The sequence below is a fragment of the Littorina saxatilis genome, unplaced genomic scaffold (genome assembly GCF_037325665.1).
Source record: "Littorina saxatilis isolate snail1 unplaced genomic scaffold, US_GU_Lsax_2.0 scaffold_1671, whole genome shotgun sequence".
In the NCBI taxonomy this organism is placed as follows: domain Eukaryota; kingdom Metazoa; phylum Mollusca; class Gastropoda; order Littorinimorpha; family Littorinidae; genus Littorina; species Littorina saxatilis.
Window position 1 is genome coordinate 2,501 of NW_027128083.1, and position 19,655 is coordinate 22,155.

Below are 19,655 nucleotides of genomic sequence, written 5' to 3' on the forward strand. Positions count from 1 at the left end.
GCGTATGTACATGTGTGTGTGTGTGTGTGTGTGTGTGTGTGTGTGTGTGTTGGTGTGTGTCTGTTTGTATAAGAGATAAAGAGAGAGAGAAAGAGAGAGAGAGAGAGAGAGAGAGTGGGTAGGTTTGTGTTTGTGCGTGTGCGTAAGTGTATGTGTGTGTGTATGTGTGTTTGTTTGTAAAGGTGTGTATGTCCGTCTGTCTATATGTGCGTATGGGGGTGTGTTTTGTGTGTACAGTGAAGTGTGTGTGAGAGAGTGAGTGAGTGCGTGTGAGTGAGTGTGTATGTGTGTACGTGTGTAACTTGGGTGTGTGTGTGTGTGTGTGTGTGTGTTCGTGTGTGTGTGTGTTTGAGAGAGAGAGAGAGAGAGAGAGAGAGAGAGAGAGAGAGAGAGAGAGAGAGAGAGAGAGAGAGAGAGAGAGAGGTTTGTCTTTCGCTGGGGTATGCAGTGCCTTGGCGTTGCACATCTACTTAATTTTTTTTATTATTTTTTTTTACCCCAAATGTAGACCAATAAAACTAACTTTAGAAATCGCGCAAAGAGACTGAATTCACTATACATAGAGACAAGACACTCAACACATTTACAAATCGTCAGCGGACTTTCGTTTTCACACGTTTTTGTTGTTCATTTTCTCACCCTGTCCTTTACCACCAAAAAAAAAAAAAAAAAAATTTGAGTTTGGAAAAAAAAAGTTTAGGGTCGGCGCCGAAATTTAGGGTCGGTCGGGTGACCAGAAACAGACAATTTTTTTTTTGTGGGCCTAATCACTGAGACTCGGCATGTAACCTCTACATCTTCACTGTCACTCACGAGGTAAGGTACGAGGGTCCACACAAAAACGGAGCAGGCATTGAGGTATGCGATCTTCCTGAGGTTGTCGAGCTCCCTGTTCCTGTGGTACAGCACCTTGTCCTGGAACGACGGCTCCCACCCGTACAGCTTCAGCACCTGCAGCACAGACACCGTCATGACATGACACACACTTGTTTGGGTATGTTTGGAAGTGGCCTCTACCTGTACAGCTTCAGTGCATACAACAACACAAACTTGAAATTAAAAACATACGACAAAGATTATCATGACATGACACATATTTGTGTTTGTATGTCTGAAGGTGGCTTCTACCTGTACAGCTTCATTTCATACACCAAAGAAACATTAACATTAAAATCATACGACAGCGATTGACCCCAGGGCTGAACTGCGCGACAAAGTTCCCACCAGAAGGGGAGCCACCCGCAGTGTTGGATCGGCTAAAACTGAGATGTGTTGTGATTTCAACCAATCAGAACCCGCGGTTTGTTCTCTCCCGTGTGGGTGGCACCCACTTTCGGTGCGTGCACCTCAACCCAACCGGCACGGTTGGCCTAGTGGTAAGGCGTCCGCCCCGTGATCGGGAGGTCGTGGGTTCGAACCCCGGGTCATACCTGAGACTTTAAAATTAGCAATCTAGTGGCTGCTCCGCCTGGCGTCTGGCATTATGGGGTTAGTGCTAGGACTGGTTGGTCCGGTGTCAGAATAATGTGACTGGGTGAGACATGAAGCCTGTGCTGCGACTTCTGTCTTGTGTGTGGCGCACGTTATATGTCAATGCAGCACCGCCCTGATATGGCCCTTCGTGGTCGGCTGGGCGTTAAGCAAACAAACAAACAAACAAACAAACAAACCTCAGCCCAGAAATCGACTTTGCTACTATTGTGTCCGTGATAGCTTCTCGAAACAAGTGTAAAACCATTACATACATTTACGGGACTGACTTTATGATACCGAATTTGGAATAATTATGATGACATGCCGTTAAGATTGATAGAAACGAGGGTTGGGTAATATTATTGTTCACATTACTTCCATTCTGCGTTACCTTAATACCGTTGAGGACTTCCGCCATGAGTTTCAGCCTCTGGTCCTTGATCCTCATGGTGGCGATCTGCAGTTTGCGTTGCTTGCTGACCACCACGAGGTTGACCGGTATCACCAACAGCATCACGCCCAGACCCGCCAGACAGGCCGGACCTGTCACCATAGCAACAAGGACCTGTCACCATAGCAACAAGGATGGAAGAGAGATATCACCAACAGCATCACGCCCAGACCCGCCGGACAGGCCGGACCTGTCACCATAGCAACAAGGACCTGTCACCATAGCAACAAGGATTGAAGAGAGATATCACCAACAACATCACACCCATAACCGCCAGACAGGCCGGACCTGTCACCATAGCAACAAGGACCTGTCACCTTAGCAACAAGGACCTGTCACCATAGCAACAATGATGGAAGAGAGATATCACCAACAGCATCACGCCCAGACCCGCCAGACATGCCGGACCTGTCACCATAGCAACAAGGACCTGTCACCATAGCAACAAGGATTGAAGAGAGATATCACCAACAACATCACACCCATAACCGCCAGACAGGCCGGACCTGTCACCATAGCAACAAGGACCTGTCACCATAGCAACAATGATGGAAGAGAGATATCACCAACAGCATCACGCCCATAACCGCCAGACAGGCCTGACCTGTCACCATAGCAACAAGGACCTGTCACCTTAGCAACAAGGACCTGTCACCATAGCAACAAAGATGGAAGAGAGATATCACCAACAGCATCACGCCCAGACCCGCCAGACATGCCGGACCTGTCACCATAGCAACAAGGACCTGTCACCATAGCAACAAGGATTGAAGAGAGATATCACCAACATCATCACACCCAGACACGCCAGACAGGCCGGACCTGTCACCATAGCAACAAGAACCTGTCACCATAGCAACACGGATGCAAGAGAGGTATGAAGCAACGTTGTGATCTGCATTTTGCGTTGTTTGCTGCCCGGTTGCAGGTTACTTGCCCCCCAGACAACTGCTTCCTGGACAATCGCCCCCCTCCCCCCCCCAACCAGGACAATTGGCCCCCAGATGATTCCCAATGTATGTGTGTCAGTGTAAGTGTAATGGATTATGGGGGAAGTTTACCCTGGTTCCAAACATACGTGTCCTGGTATCACCACCAGCATCACAACAAGACCTGCCACTACAGAAATGAAAAGCTTGAAATAAAGTTGTAAGCTTCAGCATGCATTGTGTGCTTGCCTTCGTGAATCAATTAGGATTTACACTCACCAAGAATGCCACACAGCTGCTGATTCATGGCTGTCTTTCATACCCTCGTCACCCCCCCCCCCCCACCCCCACCCCCCCCCCCCCCCAACCCCATCACTCACACCCTTCTCCCTCATCAACATATCACGCATATGCGGTTCGTAATTAAGCTCGAAGTCGACTGCGTGAAGATTTCGCGAAGTCTTTTTTTTACCGAAAACTCAGTTATAGTGACTCAGTACCAAACCTTCTTGCAGCCAGCCTTGCAAAGGAAACTTCACCCAATCAATGTGAGGCTCTATACTGACCTAAGATGCCCCACAGCTGGTCCATGGCGATGGTGAGGGGACCGGACCAGTAAAGTAAAATTAACCCAATCAATGTGAGGCTCTATACTGACCTAAGATGCCCCACAGCTGGTCCATGGCGATGGTGAGGGGACCGGACCAGTAAAGTAAAATTAACCCAATCAATTTGAGACTCTATACTGACCTAAGATGCCCCACAGCTGGTTCAGGGCGATGGTGAGGGGACCGGACCAGTAAAGTAAACTTCACCCAATCAATTTGAGGCTCTATACTGACCTAAGATGCCCCACAGCTGGTACAGGGCGATGGCGATGGTGAGCGGACCGGACCACGTGAGGTAGAGGAAGGCAGTCACGTCCTGCAGTCTCTGACAGTCTATGGACATCAGGTTGACGATCTCGCCCACTGTAGACTGTCGCCTAGACTCGTTGCTCATCGTCAGGGCCTGTAGGGGGAGGGGGGCGGCAGATAAAGACACGACTAGTTAGAATACTGACAACTGCGGGAACAGAGTGAAAGTCTAAGGGCTTGAAAACCACGAAAACACGCATGCAGGAAAAAACATGGGTAGCTCGATTCTGGCGCTGCACGCTTTCCCCAGGGAAAGCAGCCTGAGTTTCATTGAGGGAATTCCCTAAGGACAAGAAGATAATTATGTCCAATTAAAAAAATTCAAAACAATCCATCGCACGGGTAGAAGGTTCCAGTCATGAATTTCAATCTTCTATAAAATCATAATATCTTTCAAAAAGTTGAAAATCTTGCCAGGGGGTACGCCGCGGACTGTAGAGAACGGCAGTTTGTCCTGCAAACCGAACGGACAGTGTCACGTGGGAAAGTTTGACTCAACAAACCAAAGTAGTCACTCTTTCATAACCCTTACAAATCCGACAGAATTATTTCCAAATAAAACATCGTCTATCAGGAACTCAACATGTCCGTCTCACCTTCTGGTAGACGGCGGTGATGATGGAGGACTTGACGCGCATGCCCAGTGGCATCATGTTGTGCTGAGTCTGGTGGAAGATGAAGGTGGCGGTGAAGGACGCCACGAAGAAGGAGCAGGCTAGGACGTAGCCCTGCCACTCTGGGCTCGTGTCACGTGCATTCACGTAGTCCAGTAGCGCGCTGTATAGAGTTCAGAGTATAGTTAGTGAAGAAGGAGCAAGCTAGGACGTATCCCTGCCACTCCGGGCTCGTGTCGCGTGCGTTCACGTAGTCCAGTAGCGCGCTGTATAGAGTTCAGAGTATAAAGTATAGTTAGTGAAGAAGGAGCAAGGTAGGACGTAGCGCTGCCACTCCGGGCTCGTGTCGCGTGCGTTCACGTAGTCCAGTAGTGCGCTGTGTTAAATAAAGTGTATAGAGTATAGTGTATTTTGAACAGAAGTGGGTAGTGTATGAAGTACAGTAATTGAACAATGCAGGGAAACAGGCAAACACATGGTTTTGCTATTCGGGGCTGCTGTCTCGCTGATAGAGCATAGTGTATATAATATACCTTGAGGAGCATACTAAATAGGGTATAGACTATAGTAGGGGCTTTCAGGTCTCTCTCTCCCTCTCTCCCCCCCCCCCCCCCCTACATCCAGCCTTGTCAGGCCGACACGTGTCCGTGTACTGCTGGACTTAGTAGAATAAAATATACTGAGTATGCTACATCAAACACAATGCAAATAGTATATAGTGAGTGAGACAGGAACCGTCGAGACCGCTTTTTGGCGGTGATGAGCGCTTAATGATAACGTTATGTAGATACACTGAAACTTACTTGAGCACCATCGGATTTACAAACTGCAGCAGCGTGTACAGAAGCATCAGGAACTGTCCGATGAAGAACGGAAGCCAGTACGTCGCCACGAGCACCCGGAACAAGGACGGATGCACTTTACCGTCGTCCTCACTTGGTGCACTTGCACTGAGCTCCACTTTACTCTTTCCGACTTTGGGAAATGTTCCTCCGTTCGTAGCACTATGACCTTGACCCCGTCTTTGACCTTTAAATGATACTTCTCCGCTTTGACCTTGAACGTCCCCTTGTGTTGACAAAGTTCCGTAGCCGTTCTGGTTTGGTTTGTTAGTCCTTGTTTTGTGATTCTCTGGCGTGACTTCTTTGTCTTTGTTTGTCACAACCTGTTTAGCAGTTCTTCTGGTATGAGATGGAGCGTCGTGTGTTGCTGATGTTGAATCCCTTTGAGCGTCTCTGCGTGTTTGATGTATCTCGTTGTGGTTGTTTAAGAGTGGGGTGTGTTCGTCGTCAGTTTTGTGGTGAGCGTTTTTGGTGAAACTGGCTTTCCTTGAAGAACTAAAAAACAAACAAAAACGAACACATGTAAACGCGTCCTCCTTCAATAAATAAGAACAAAAAGTAACATACAACACAGAAATATATTGTTGACACGAATAATGTACTGGTAGCAACAGTTGACCCTCGTGTACAACTGACTATACGTCCCCGCGCGGATGTTCTTTGCTGGCTGTGTTACCTTTTCCTGGCATCTATTTTTTTGTATTTTTGGAGAAAAAAAAGAATATTCAGGCTTATAATCATTCGAGTTATATTTATGTTTACTCTTGTCTACCTTTGCCCATTAGCTTTATAAGTTCAAAACAAATTAATATTTCACAAACAGCATCATTATAAGCATGCTTAGCACACATACAGACCCACCCCACCACCCCACACACACACACTCACACACACACACACCCACACACACACACCCACACACCCACACACACACCCACACACACACACACACCCACACGCACACACACCCACACACACACACACACACACACACCCACACACACACACACACACACACACCCGTAGTCCAGGCATCTTAGCCACTTTAGTGAAGGGAACGTTGAAGTGACAATGACTAGGTTTAAAATGTCCCTTATCAGAAAGTTCAACCTCAGTCCTTTGATGTTTATTAAAGTGTAACTAAACAGACATTTTGAAGTGTCAGCTTTACTGAATTGCTTTATGTTTTGTCCAAGTATAGACCTGTAGAAGCGATACTGGACGATTTTTCCAACGTTTACTGTGTTTTCTGATTTACTACGATTTTTTAAAAGTGTTGAACCCATTTCAGATTTACCTGATTATCTGTTCTTGATTTGATACTTCCAAAGAACAAGTGGTACTTTGAGTTCCGGTTTTATGTTTTAACCAATCAGAATTTGGTTCCTAAATAAAATCGTCTGCTGCCTGTCCCAGCAGAGTCGGCAACAAGCACTGCTTGCCACATGTGTGATGTTACCAACAGAAATAGCCATAAATTGGGCAAGGTAGCAATGTAAATGAATTGGATCTAACTAATGTGCTTGTACTGCATCTCTGGCCTTTGAATTCACTCCAAATGTACTGGCTCAGCGTGAGAGGCAACATCCTGTCGAAGTCGTAAGCACGAGGCTGACTGGGAGATTATTATTCGAAGAGCATGCTGAAACGGATTGTAAGTACAATATTTTACATGTTCTCCACATTTCTGTTGATCTTTCCTTAACTTTAATTGTTTCCTTGATTTAAAAGCCTAGGGCTTGTATTTTCAATTGTGATACTAAGCACGTATCTTTACCACAGTATCCGATCACTTCACACTTGAATTTTGGAATGATGAAGTGGAATTATTTCTGGATCTAATTTATTCCTTGTTCCCCCCCTCTCGATTCCTTTTTTCGCCACATATGTATTGTCGTGTGAGGGGGTAGATGCGTGTACTGGCTGATTTTTTTTAAATTTTTTACTTCGGTCAGATACAGATGATTGGAAAAAAAACTTGTCAAGGATTTCAGAATTTAATAGATCTGTTCGAAGTTTTTACGGGATGGGTCCTGTTACAATACAGACTGAATGTGCCCAAGATGAACTTTTGATTAAACATACACACACAAATGAATCTCTTGAGTTTGTTATACGGCGAATGTCCAGTTTCCACCACCACGTCTGTGGTATGTTTTTATACTGTTTGATTGAATAGACTGACGTGCATTCTCTCGCAAATGTGCGCGCGTGTGTGTTTGTCTGTGCCTCAGACTTATTAATCAAAGATGATGTTGCACATTGCAGATCTATGCGACAGGAGCAAGTGGACAAGACAGCTACATTTGTCTGAGCGAAGATCCAACGGTAAGCTCTTTTAGCCGAAGACAGCGAGCCTGGGTGCATGCATGCAAGCTTCTATCATGTTCGTGTGAGTGCTGCAGGGCTATTAGACGACTTTTCATTATTCTTGATTTGGAGATCCATGCAGGGTATTAGAAAGTGCAGAATATACACGTTTGAACAAATACGATGTGTGTTTGCTCTGAAAAAAAGAAAAGACGCAACAAACAAACATTGTATTTGTTTAAAGCAGGGTGACCAAAAAAAAAGAGTACCCAAACAAAACGTCATAAATTGAACAAAAATAAAGCAATCTTCATAAAATGTATTTACACACACAAGTAGCCTCTGCATGATTTCAACAAAAAATGTTAGCGTTCTAGCTTGTCTTTCAGGAAAGTTATGCTCATTCTACAGAACATGCTCCAAATGGCCTCCCCCGGATTTAAATCCCCCAGATTTCTATCTTTGGGGGTTCCTGAAAGACAACGTCTTCAGGAACAACCCACAGACAATCGCAGAACTCAAGTGAGCCATCACAACAACCATTCGCGGAATCTCGCAACAGGAGTGTGTGCGGGTGATTGATAACTTTGCGCGGCGAGTTCAAGTTTGCCTGAATCGGCGCGGAGGCCATTTGGAGCATGTTCTGTAGAATGAGCATAACTTTCCTGAAAGACAAGCTAGAACGCTAACATTTTCTGTGCAAGTGTGTGTAAATAAATTTTATGAAGATTGCTTTATTTTTGTTCAATTTATGACGTTTTGTTTGGGTACTCTTTTTTTTGGGTCACCCTGTATCACAAATATTTATTACCTGTATCTGCATGTTTTGATAATGATGAAGGGTAAATTACTTTGACGTGTGCTTTTTTTTTAACCACACTGATAACGAATGATAGAAACACAGACACACTTAATAACATATCCACAAAAATTGTAACAATAAATGTAAGCTGAACAATGCCTGCAACACATTTCAGGCCTCAGAAGGAAGTAATTATGAGATTCAGACAGAGAGAGAAAGCCCAACACGAAACCAGTTGTGACATTTTTTATTTCATTATGTAATATTAAAAACACGACAACAACGTATTTTCTGTACTTAGTTTCGTGCAATTATGGATTGCAAAGTATGTCTAATTGAGTGGCATAAAGAGGCACAGTTGCATGAAAAACCAACTCGGATCTTGACTAGGATCAGGATTTTACATGGACACAACCTAGAATTTAACATCCTGGGGGGAGGGGGGTACTGCGCCTTTCACATCAAGATGTAAAGATCTATTTTAAATAATACTTATTAGAAGGGAACAAAATCAAACAAACTACAACAATCGTTCTGAGGGGAGAGAATTACCTCTTCCGAAGAAATTACCTCCCTTGCTTTTCTTGTCGTGACTTAGTGTAGAGTAAAGTGAATAGAAAGTGAATCAGTCAGTAACAACAACAACAAAAAAAACATTTCTTAAGATCAATGAGGAGTCTTGAAGTATTTGTCAATGTTAATCTTGTATGCATAACAAACAATATATTACGGATTGATAATTAAAGAAAATCGTCTCTTCTACAGGGTTGACCACCCTAAAAAGGACACCCACAACCATGCAAATTACTTCTGCATCTGTTGAACCAATTATTTTATATATGGTATTCATTAACTTCAATTTATATTCTGCCTTTCCAGTAAGTGGCAATTTTGTAAATTGAATGGTCTGACTTTTGTGCAATTTTAATTTTGTTCTTCAAATTCGGGGGTCGACTAAACAGAACGAGTTTTGACATTGAGCGGTAGCCATTTTTACCTAATTTAAACCCTTCAGGCTTTTACCTTTTTGATTATTTTGAATGTCTGAGTATGTAAAAACATCCCCTTCAATCCCCAGGCTATCGATGACCTGAAGAAAGCATGCAGTTACAGCTAGGTTCAGGGCAATCCTCAGACACGAAAGCGTTGGTGTCATTGATGATGCAAAAGTTAGATAATTTAACCTACAAATTTGCCACTTTGTGAACTGCACATGCATAAAATCAAGTTTAAGTATGCTGAATATGAAGTTATCCAGTCAATTGGTGTAGAAGTTATAGCATTTCTGTCGGTTAACAGTATTTATAATCTCTAAAGTAAAATCTGACATATTCGAAAGTTTTGCATAAACACCCAGACAATTTTTACGATACTCTCCTAAGCTTCTCCACTTCTCAGCCCTGTCTTGGAAATTAATTCGAATAAGGCAGTCAAAATAACTTAGTTTGGAGCACCCATCAATCAGAATAAGCATTAACTTTTGACACAGGAAATATCTTCTACCGAAAGCTCTCCTGGTTTTATTCTACATTTTTCCTGCATAATGGTAACAAATTTAATGATAAATCTAAACAACGAAGTGACTGTGGTAAGATGAACAAAGTTAAAAAACAAAGGATTACTGTAAATGGTTTACGAATCGAAATCTAAACAAGTTTTAATGATAAGTAAAATGATAAAAAAATAAAATTAAAAAAAAGCTAACGTCCTCGCATTTGTCCAGAATTATTCCATGTTTAACATGGGAACAGAGGGATAATTGGTCTAAAGAATTTTTAAAAAGGAGGGTTAGGGTAACCCTAACCCTCCTTGGACTATCTGCATGTAATGCCCGCTATAGGTGAAAGACTTTTGTGGAAGCCATGGAAGAATGCATCGCTGTTGTGCTGGTTCAGCTTGAGGTCCTGTCCTAGCGAATATCCTGCACACACAAAAACACGACTTTTTAAGCCACTTATGTTGCATTCCGTGACATAGCTTTGTTAAAACCGTGTGCCTGATAATAATGACAGATTTTGTTGATATACATTTTTTTTAAGACACCCCATATAATATTGTTTGACAATCTCTTTCAACATAGTTTACGAATCACCAATGTGTATACAAACGCAAATAACCCACAGGTCAATAAATTACTTTCCAGAGAAAGAGAGAGAGAGAGAGAGAGAGAGAGAGAGAGAGAGAGAGAGAGAGAGAGAGAGAGAGAGAGAGAGAGAGAGAGAGAGAGAGAGAGAGAGAGAGATTAAAACTAGAAAATGTGTGCTATATAAAACAAGGATAATCACTGTCAAATCTTTGCTTGTACCTGCATGGTGTTTACTGCGCTATATATACACAAACTGTTTTTTTTCTTTTTTTTTTTTTTTTTTTTGGGGGGGGGGGATGTTTTGTGATGAGGGTTTTTTCAAAGCCTTTACTGCTTTAGTCATTGAATCCACCCGACTTCGATGTATTGTTCAGTGATGGGTAATTGTGTGACCAACTATGTAAGTTAGTGATTGTTCTGGCTTCATACAATGACATTGCATTAATTTTATAAGTGTATGTGTGTGTGTTTCAGGCAAAAGCTGATATTACAGTCCTAGTTGTATGCAGTACCTCTGCTTCTTCGTTCAGGAATCAAAGTATACAATCTAAACCGATTATTTTGTTCAATAATGTTCAGCTTACCATCCCGAAGAAGGCAGTAACGTGCTGAGATATTGATTATAGATATTAACGTACCTAACCTGGTTACTGGTGTGTTTTCTTTTTATTTCAATAATGTAAATGTGTGACAACTTGCAGGGTACTTGATGTTCTGAGCAATTTTTCTGGCAAAAGACCTTTCATGGATCAAAGAAAACTTTTGTCATGGTGCACAAGTCAATCAATTTGGTTGATAAATAATTTGTGCTGCATTTTCCCTGGTTCCAAAACGTAGTATGTATTACCACATGTCCTTACCTGTTATTGGCATCACATGATTCTCTGCAAGCAGTCTTTTGTGGAAATACGTCATTTAACACTTGCACTTAATGACTTATAGTAGGTGGCTGTGGAACGGTAGACATGCAACGACAACGAACAACAAAAGACAAAGTGTGGAGTACACTCATTTTTCTTAACATACGCTAAGTTTCTTTGAGAATGCTCCAAGTGAAAATCAGGGGTTCCTAGGCCTGATATCACAATTAAACAGCTTCTTCTCAGAATCAGGAGGGAAAAAACTGTTATATGGCGAGATGTCGTGACAAGAACAGACAGCAGCAGCAGCAACAACATTGCTAAATCGTCTCTTCAACAAAATTTCATGTTTAGCATCGCAGACAAAGCACGGCTACTGATCCGACCAAAGCCACACTTCATGCACGATGGGCACATTGTTATGGCCAGCTTGTTAACGTGCGCATTGTGTATTTTTTACATAGAATTGAATGTGTTTGTCGTTGTGTCTGTCATCTATCCTAGTCGTTTGATTTAGAATAAAGCAAACTTATTACAATGACGATTTTCTTCGGTTTTTGATGAAGGATTGGCATCAAGACTTTTCCTATTTTCCAACTCTGCCACCATACACTGGCCGTTCAGGTCTGCATGTCGACCACATGGTGTGTGATCAGATTTTTCGGACATGTTCACAATGCTTACATGACCACCAAATGGAAAATCAGTTGGTATTTGTTACGTTTTTGTGTTAGCACAATCTTCATACAAGTAAACAGAAACAGTTTTGTTGCAAACAGAGCCTTCATAAGAAAAAATGTTTCTAAGTAAAAATACATACCCCCTTTTTCGTATTGCGTAAAATATACCCATAAATTCTGGACATCATATTATTATTTTTTTTCACAACAATGAAACCAAACTTTGGCATATGTTTTAGCAATATATTCACAATAAAACCTATGAGTTTGAAGGCTGCATCTTGTTTTGTTTATTTTTGAGAATTTTTTTGCAAACCCATGCAAATGGCCAGTTTCTGGGGAGAGACTGGGGAGATAATGGCCAGCATAGAAAGAGTTAATAAGTAAACTAATGTCAGAAGTAGGTATTTACCTTGTTTGCCTTCGCGTTCTTGATAGCCCGCTGCAGCATTTGTATCACTTCCCTTGACATTCAAAACGCCAATGTATTTCTGAAATGAAAATAAAGATATTGACCGAAACATCACACAAGTGGTATATCATGCTAGGTTTTGTTTACAGTGCCTGTTCTACGACCACATCTGATTGTAATTTAAATAAAGAAAAACTGTATCCATTTATTACTTCTCTATTTGTGTGTGTTTGTGTGTGTGCAGGGGCGGATCACATCATTTTTAAGGGGGAGTTTCCAAATTTCTTTTAGGGACAATTTGACGACGCGAAGCGTTTAGTTGAAGACGCGAAGCGTTCAACCTCCTTGGGGGGGGGGGGGGGGGGGGGGGGGGGGTCCGACAAATGTTGATAAAAAGAAGGAAAATGGATCAATCCCAATACCCCTTCCAAAAAAGTAAATATATTAAGAAGAAAAATTTGAATCACAACAAGGACAATTGATCGATCTGGCGCAATCTGAGCAAACTAATTAGCCAACTTCTTTCCAAATCGTGACTTAGAATACAAAGACCGGCTCCTAAGTGGTCCGGAAACCCCGGAAACCCCCCTCCGGATCCGCCCAGTGTGTGTGTGTGTGTGTGTGTGTGTGTGTGTGTGACCGATGACCTTCTCTAAATTCTAATCGTTGCGTTTGATACTGGATATGCCCATGAAAAAATATCATTTCTTGTTCATGTCATTGTGTGTGTGTGGCCAGGACCGTGACTTCTGCTTGCCTCGACGTCTTCAGAAAAGACAAAATGCCAGCAGGCGTATGTTCTTGGAGCACTCAGTATGCCGTCATCTGCAAACAAATAAATACAAATTATTCAATTGTGTAAATAACGAACAATCATTTTAATATTACAACAAAAAATTCATATAACTGTAGTCTTCACCAGAGACATCCACTACACTATCTTTAAATAAAACTGCCGTAAAAAATTGAAATACTATAAAACTTACCCCCACTCAGATCTATTTGGGATTATTCAAGTTACCATGAAACGATGCCGGTTTGGACAGATCTGCTAGTTTGCCGCTGAAACTGAAATCAAAGGCGATCTTCAGAACTATTTCTAATCTTGTATTTGTGATTAATATAAAATACTGATCTTCCCAATAGAAGCTGATGTGTATACACATGACCAGGACAAGGTATTTTGTTACAGGGCATTTACGCAGACGTCGCAGTTCAAAATATCGTTTTAGATCTGAGTTTGTACAGCAGCCTGTGTGATTCAGAATCGTCTGCCCTTTTTCGGTTTAACATTTTATGGACGATTCCTATGAGACTGCTCAATCATAACTGATGACAAATTCAGAAACAGATGATGGTTTCAAGTAGGCTACAGTAATGATTCGTTAAAAATGTCAAGCCACTCGTCGATCATTCACACTCAAAGAACCCAAGCCAAATCTGCTCTGGTTCCGAGCAGCTTTTTTCCAACTGAGACCCTAATTGTTACGCATCTGCCTCGAAAAGATAGACCACAAACAAGCGGCACTGTACCATGCTTTCGTTTATGTTGCTAAACAGATTAAATGTGCATTGTAAATGTGCTTACAGCAAAGAAATGCATTCTTACTTACCACAAAAATACTGGTACCACATTCATCGCACTTGTGTCTTCTTACCAAAACCTATCGATATGTTTGTTTACGATATATTGGTAATTACTAACCGTTAACTATTTTTCAAAAATCTGAAATGACTTTAAGAATCAAAAAAAGATTCGCTAAAACGGTTGACTTCAGAAAATAAGCAATATTTTTCTGAACCATGAAATAAAAATCGAAAACTCCGTTTGATCTTTTATTTTGGTAGATTGATGACAACAGCCGGAACTGAAAGTACCAGAACCAAAAATTAAGGGCATTAATCAGGGAAACTAAGAAGATTGTCGTTCCTGGCGCGCACTTCACATGTCCGTCAAACAGTGTCAGAGTGAGAGAAAAAAATTTTTTTTTTCGTAGTTCGATAGTATATGAGGCCCTTCTTCATATCAAAGTGTAAAGGTTGCTGAACGATGTTTTTCCTTTTTGCTTGTTTAGTTACACTTTAAACACATTTTCATATAAAGTTGGCGCTTCATATGGAAAAGTGGCTTTGAAATTGACCCTAATCCTTCTTTGGGCTCTGTAAATGTCGTTTGGGGCTATGGTTGTAAAACGGTATCTACTGGTCACCCCAATGTATAAACTGAAAACTCTTTCTGCACCAGAACACGCAGAAAGGATTGTATCTGCCTGATGTCTGATGCTTTTCAAAAATCCCCAACCACTAACACCTTCAAAACGGACATTAACTGACACTCTTGTTTTTCCCTATATAATCCTTACTATTTTTCCGAGACGTCGTCCTGTTGTGTATTTAGCTTGCCACAACCTCATACATGGTCCTAAAAGTTAAAGTTGAAGAAAATACTAAAGATAAATGAACAAGCTGACGCAGTGTCATTCGCACCGTGAATCCCCCCATGGGAACTAAAGTCTGGTTCCAAATAGGCTTAATTTCCTTCTATTTCTTTGTATTTCTGCCTCGTAGGGGTAGGGGTGTTCAAACCAAAGGCACCTTTAAACCAAAATTCAAATCACACATCTTACAATACTAAGACACTCAGCAGTGAAAGGGTGTCTGCTGGTAAAATATTCCAAACAATCCTAAAAGTACTTCACTACTAAACGTGCTTTTAAAAAGAGCCGTTATTTTTCCCTCTATAATCAGTATTGTGTTTTCTGCGAACATGTAGTCTATTTAGATGGTTGTCATGTGCACATGAGTTGCTAAAGCGTTTTCAGTTGGGCATATGTCGAAAAGCAAAGAATTAGCCCATTGAAAACCATCAGAACTGTCACACAAAAATAACATTTACCTATCTCACCAACTGACCAAACATAGGGCTTTTCCTTATGTATTATGTATTGTCGTGTTTTTTGTAGCATACTTGTGAAAACAGCCACCACTGTTGTAAATGATACTTTAAAGAGCATTATTTCATTTTTACAGTTGAAGGACAACCTGGACTGCCGTATATTACAGCTGTTTTACAATCAGCCAAAATTTTCTTAACAAACGTATGTTAAGAACAACTCCCATAGTGAAATTGAAGGAAAACAAAGTGAAAATCCCCCTGCCATAGAGGAGCTAAAGAATCAACAATAAACGACTGCATGGATAGCTTGACGCACGAATGCATTGCGGACATGTTTGTCTCCAACCAAGAGAAAGTTCCAAAAAATCCCTTTTGTGCTTCTTATTATACAGTGACGTCAAAGACAGCCTTTTCTGCTGTTCATACATTCATGGGTTATGGTTACACTAAACGACGTAGTTGTAGCCATACTGCCATCCAGATTTATTTTTTCCTTGCGAGCAGTCACAGGGTGTTTGTGCTGTCTGCCAACCGTTAGATGACCCCGCCCAAGTCTGTTAAGGGACCGTTTGACCGTTATAGAACGCGTCTTTTTGATTTTTTGGCACAGTTGGAAACGGTTGATTTTTTATCCCTACCATTGTTTCCAAACATTATATAGGAATGTTTTGTGAACAACGGATAATAGCCGCTACTCGCATGTGTAGCAAAAGTGAGCGTACATACTCACCCTGGTCGTCCAGCCGTTGTCCGTTGCCCGTCTTTATCTGTCTGTACTGAACATTACCTTTGGATTTTTCTCCAACGCTATGAAGTGAAGAAACACCAACTGTTGCAAAATGTTGTATGACCCCAAGAGCTCAAAAAGATACTTGAGAACCTTGACCTTACCTTAAGGTTAAGGTCACAGGGAGAATGAATGTGGTCTAAAAACTGCAAAATTTCACATTGTGCCAGTTTTCTGGAAAACAAATTAAAAACAGCGGGCTTAGTTTTTGTATGGTATACAAGAAAAAAAAAGCCTTATCTTCTGATACCATTTTGGTTGACCTCGCTTCAATGTCAAGGTCAGAGGAGCCCTTCAAAGTTGAATTGTAGACATATTTTGATGTGAGCTTGCCCCTTTAACTTTACTATGGACGATATCTCTTACATACTTAAACACTGAGTGGGGCGTTTGTTAGAATTTCATAGTGAGCCACATCTGGTCACATATCGTTAGGGTCAAGGTCACATTGACCCCTATGAAAAATGTGACCAAGCCGGGTAAAGAAATCCATGTGTCTTGGTAAAAAATCTTAACAAAGCAAAGCCCATGCGACTCTCATGCTTGACCTTTGTCTTAAAGTGACCTTGACCTTCAGGTGACCTTGAAGGTGAAGGTCTAACAACTGAAGCTGGCAAGGACATTGTACACTATTAGAACTGGTTTACAGATTTTTCCTACCAAATTACACATGACCTTTGGCCAAGGTCAAGATCATCAAATGTCACACATCACAAGGCTATCGATTCAAGACATAGGAAGCATAAACATACTTATTGGCACTTTCTACAAAGAGACATTGTCACTTTTAGTGATTCAATTGCCCGTTTCAGTCACATTTCATAAGGGGCAAAGTGACCTTGACCTTGATGATATGTGACTAAATGTGGCTCAATATCAGTATATAACATGTGCCCCACACAATTATGAAGTTTGAAAGATTTTTTTCATAGTTCAGGGTCAAGGTCACTTCAAAACATGTATACAATTCAACTTTGAAGGACTCCTGTGACCTTGACATTGAAGCGAGGTCAACCAAAATGGTATAAGAAGATAAGGCTTTCTTTTTCTTGTATACCATACAAAACTAAGCCCGCTGTTTTTATATTTAGTCAAGTTATGACTAAATATTTTAACATCGAGGGGGAATCGAGACGAGGGTCGTGGTGTATGTGTGTGTGTGTGGTGTATGTGTGGTGTGTGTGTGTGTGTGTGCGTGCGTGTAGAGCGATTCAGACCAAACTACTGGACCGATCTTTATGAAATTTGACATGAGAGTTCCTGGGTATGATATCCTCAGACGTTTTTTTAATTTTTCTTGATAAATGTCTTTGATGACGTCATATCCGGCTTTTCGTGAAAGTTGAGGCAGCACTGTCACGCCCTCATTTTTCAACCAAATTGGTTGAAATTTTGGTCAAGTAATCTTCGACGAAGCCCGGGATTCGGTATTGCATTTCAGCTTGGTGGCTTAAAAATTAATTAATGACTTTGGTCATTAACAAGAAGAGCAAACGCTCGATCGAGTCACTTTCGCAGTTCTGAATATTATATGAGGCATCAGATGGACAGGAAGAAATTGCTATTCACAACACAATGAGTCACGTTCACATAAAATTTGAGCCCGGTCACTTTTATAGTTTCCGAGAAAAGCCCAACGTTAAGTTGTGTGTTGCCGAACAGAAAAGGCTAGTTATCTCCCTTGTTTTTCTGATAACGTTCGTAAAAGGCTACAGATGTAAATACTTTGATGTAAAGAATAATCCTACAAAGTTTCAATCACATCCGATGAACTTTGTCAAAGATATAAAATGTCTAATTTTTCCTTTGACGCTGACCTGTGACCTTGAAAAAGGTCAAAGGTCAACGAAACCATCGTTAAAGTGTAGAGGTCATTGGAGGTCACGACTAAACAAAATATGAGCCCGATCGCTTTGATAGTTTCCGAGAAAAGTCCAACGTTAAGGTGGTGTCTACGGACGGCCGGCCGGACAGACTAACACTGACCGATTACATAGAGTCACTTTTTCTCAAGTGACTCAAAAATCGGAAAATTGTAAAAAAAAATAAACATTTATAAAACGATCCAAATTTACGTTTATCTTATTCTCCATCATTTGCTGATTCCAAAAACATATAAATATGTTATATTCGGATTAAAAACAAGCTCTGAAAATTAAATATATAAAAATTATTATCAAAATTAAATTGTCGAAATCAATTTAAAAACACTTTCATCTTATTCCTTGTCGGTTCCTGATTCCAAAAACATATAGATATGATATGTTTGGATTAAAAACACGCTCAGAAAGTTAAAACAAAGAGAGGTACAGAAAAGCGTGCTATCCTTCTTAGCGCAACTACTACCCCGCTCTTCTTGTCAATTTCACTGCCTTTGCCATGAGCGGTGGACTGACGATGCTACGAGTATACGGTCTTGCTGAAAAATGGCAGCTACTTGACTAAATATTGTATTTTCGCCTTACGCGACTTGTTAATTTGTTTTCCAGAAAACTGGCACAATGTGAAATTTTGCAGTTTTTAGACCACATTCATTCTCCCTGTGACCTTGACCTTAAGGTAAGGTCAAGGTTCTCAAGTATCTTTTTTGAGCTCTTGGGGTCATACAACATTTTGCAACATTTGGTGTTTCTTCACTTCATAGCGTTCGAGAAAAATCCAAAGGTAATGATTTGTACAGACAGATGAAGACGGGCAACGGACAACGGCTGTACGACCAGGGTGAGTATGTACGCTCACTTTTGCTACACATGCGAGTAGCGGCTATTATCCGTTGTTCACAAAACATTCCTATATAATGTTTGGAAACAATGGTAGGGATAAAAAATCAACCGTTTCCAAATGTGCTAAAAAATCAAAAAGACGCGTTCTATAACGGTCAAACGGTCCCTTAACAGACTTGGGCGGGGTCGTCTGACGGTTGGCAGACAGCACAAACACCCTGTGACTGCTCGCAAGGAAAAAATAAATCTGGATGGCAGTATGGCTACAACTACGTCGTTTAGTGTAACCATAACCCCTGAATGTATGAACAGCAGAAAAGGCTGTCTTTGACGTCACTGTATAATAAGAAGCACAAAAGGGATTTTTTGGAACTTTCTCTTGGTTGGAGACAAACATGTCCGCAATGCATTCGTGCATCAAGCTATCCATGCAGTAGTTTATTGTTGATTCTTTAGCTCCTCTATGGCAGGGGGATTTTCACTTTGTTTTCCTTCAATTTCACTATGGGAGTTGTTCTTAACATACGTTTGTTAAGAAAATGTTGGCTGATTGTAAAACAGCTGTAATATACGGCAGTCCAGGTTGTCCTTCAACTGTAAAAATGAAATAATGCTCTTTAAAGTATCATTTACAACAGTGGTGGCTGTTTTCACAAGTATGCTACAAAAAACACGACAATACATAATACATAAGGAAAAGCCTATGTTTGGTCAGTTGGTGAGATAGGTAAATGTTATTTTTTGTGTGACAGTTCTGATGGTTTTCAAAGGGCTAATTCTTTGCTTTTCGACATATGCCCAACTGAAAACGCTTTAGCAACTCATGTGCACATGACAACCATCTAAATAGACTACATGTTCGCAGAAAACACA

General features: G+C 41.2%; 1 protein-coding gene and 1 long non-coding RNA gene across 2 annotated transcripts; both read right to left on the bottom strand.

The window, feature by feature from the left end:
* Positions 1-813: 813 nt before the first annotated feature.
* Positions 814-6,052, bottom strand: LOC138956454 (multidrug resistance-associated protein 1-like; the record flags this gene model as incomplete). The annotated part of the gene is made up of 6 exons (XM_070327811.1): positions 6,048-6,052; positions 5,188-5,565; positions 4,367-4,547; positions 3,696-3,864; positions 1,865-2,016; positions 814-951 (listed from the first exon to the last, which is right to left on the bottom strand). Coding segments are annotated over exons 1-6 (1,023 nt in total), but the record flags the coding sequence as incomplete, so codon positions are not given.
* Positions 6,053-8,570: 2,518 nt separating this feature from the next.
* On the bottom strand, positions 8,571-13,849 carry LOC138956455 (uncharacterized). The gene is made up of 3 exons (XR_011452658.1): positions 13,134-13,849; positions 12,377-12,455; positions 8,571-10,259 (listed from the first exon to the last, which is right to left on the bottom strand). It is a non-coding gene; the product is annotated as an uncharacterized lncRNA (long non-coding RNA).
* Between the last annotated feature and the right edge of the window lie 5,806 nt (positions 13,850-19,655).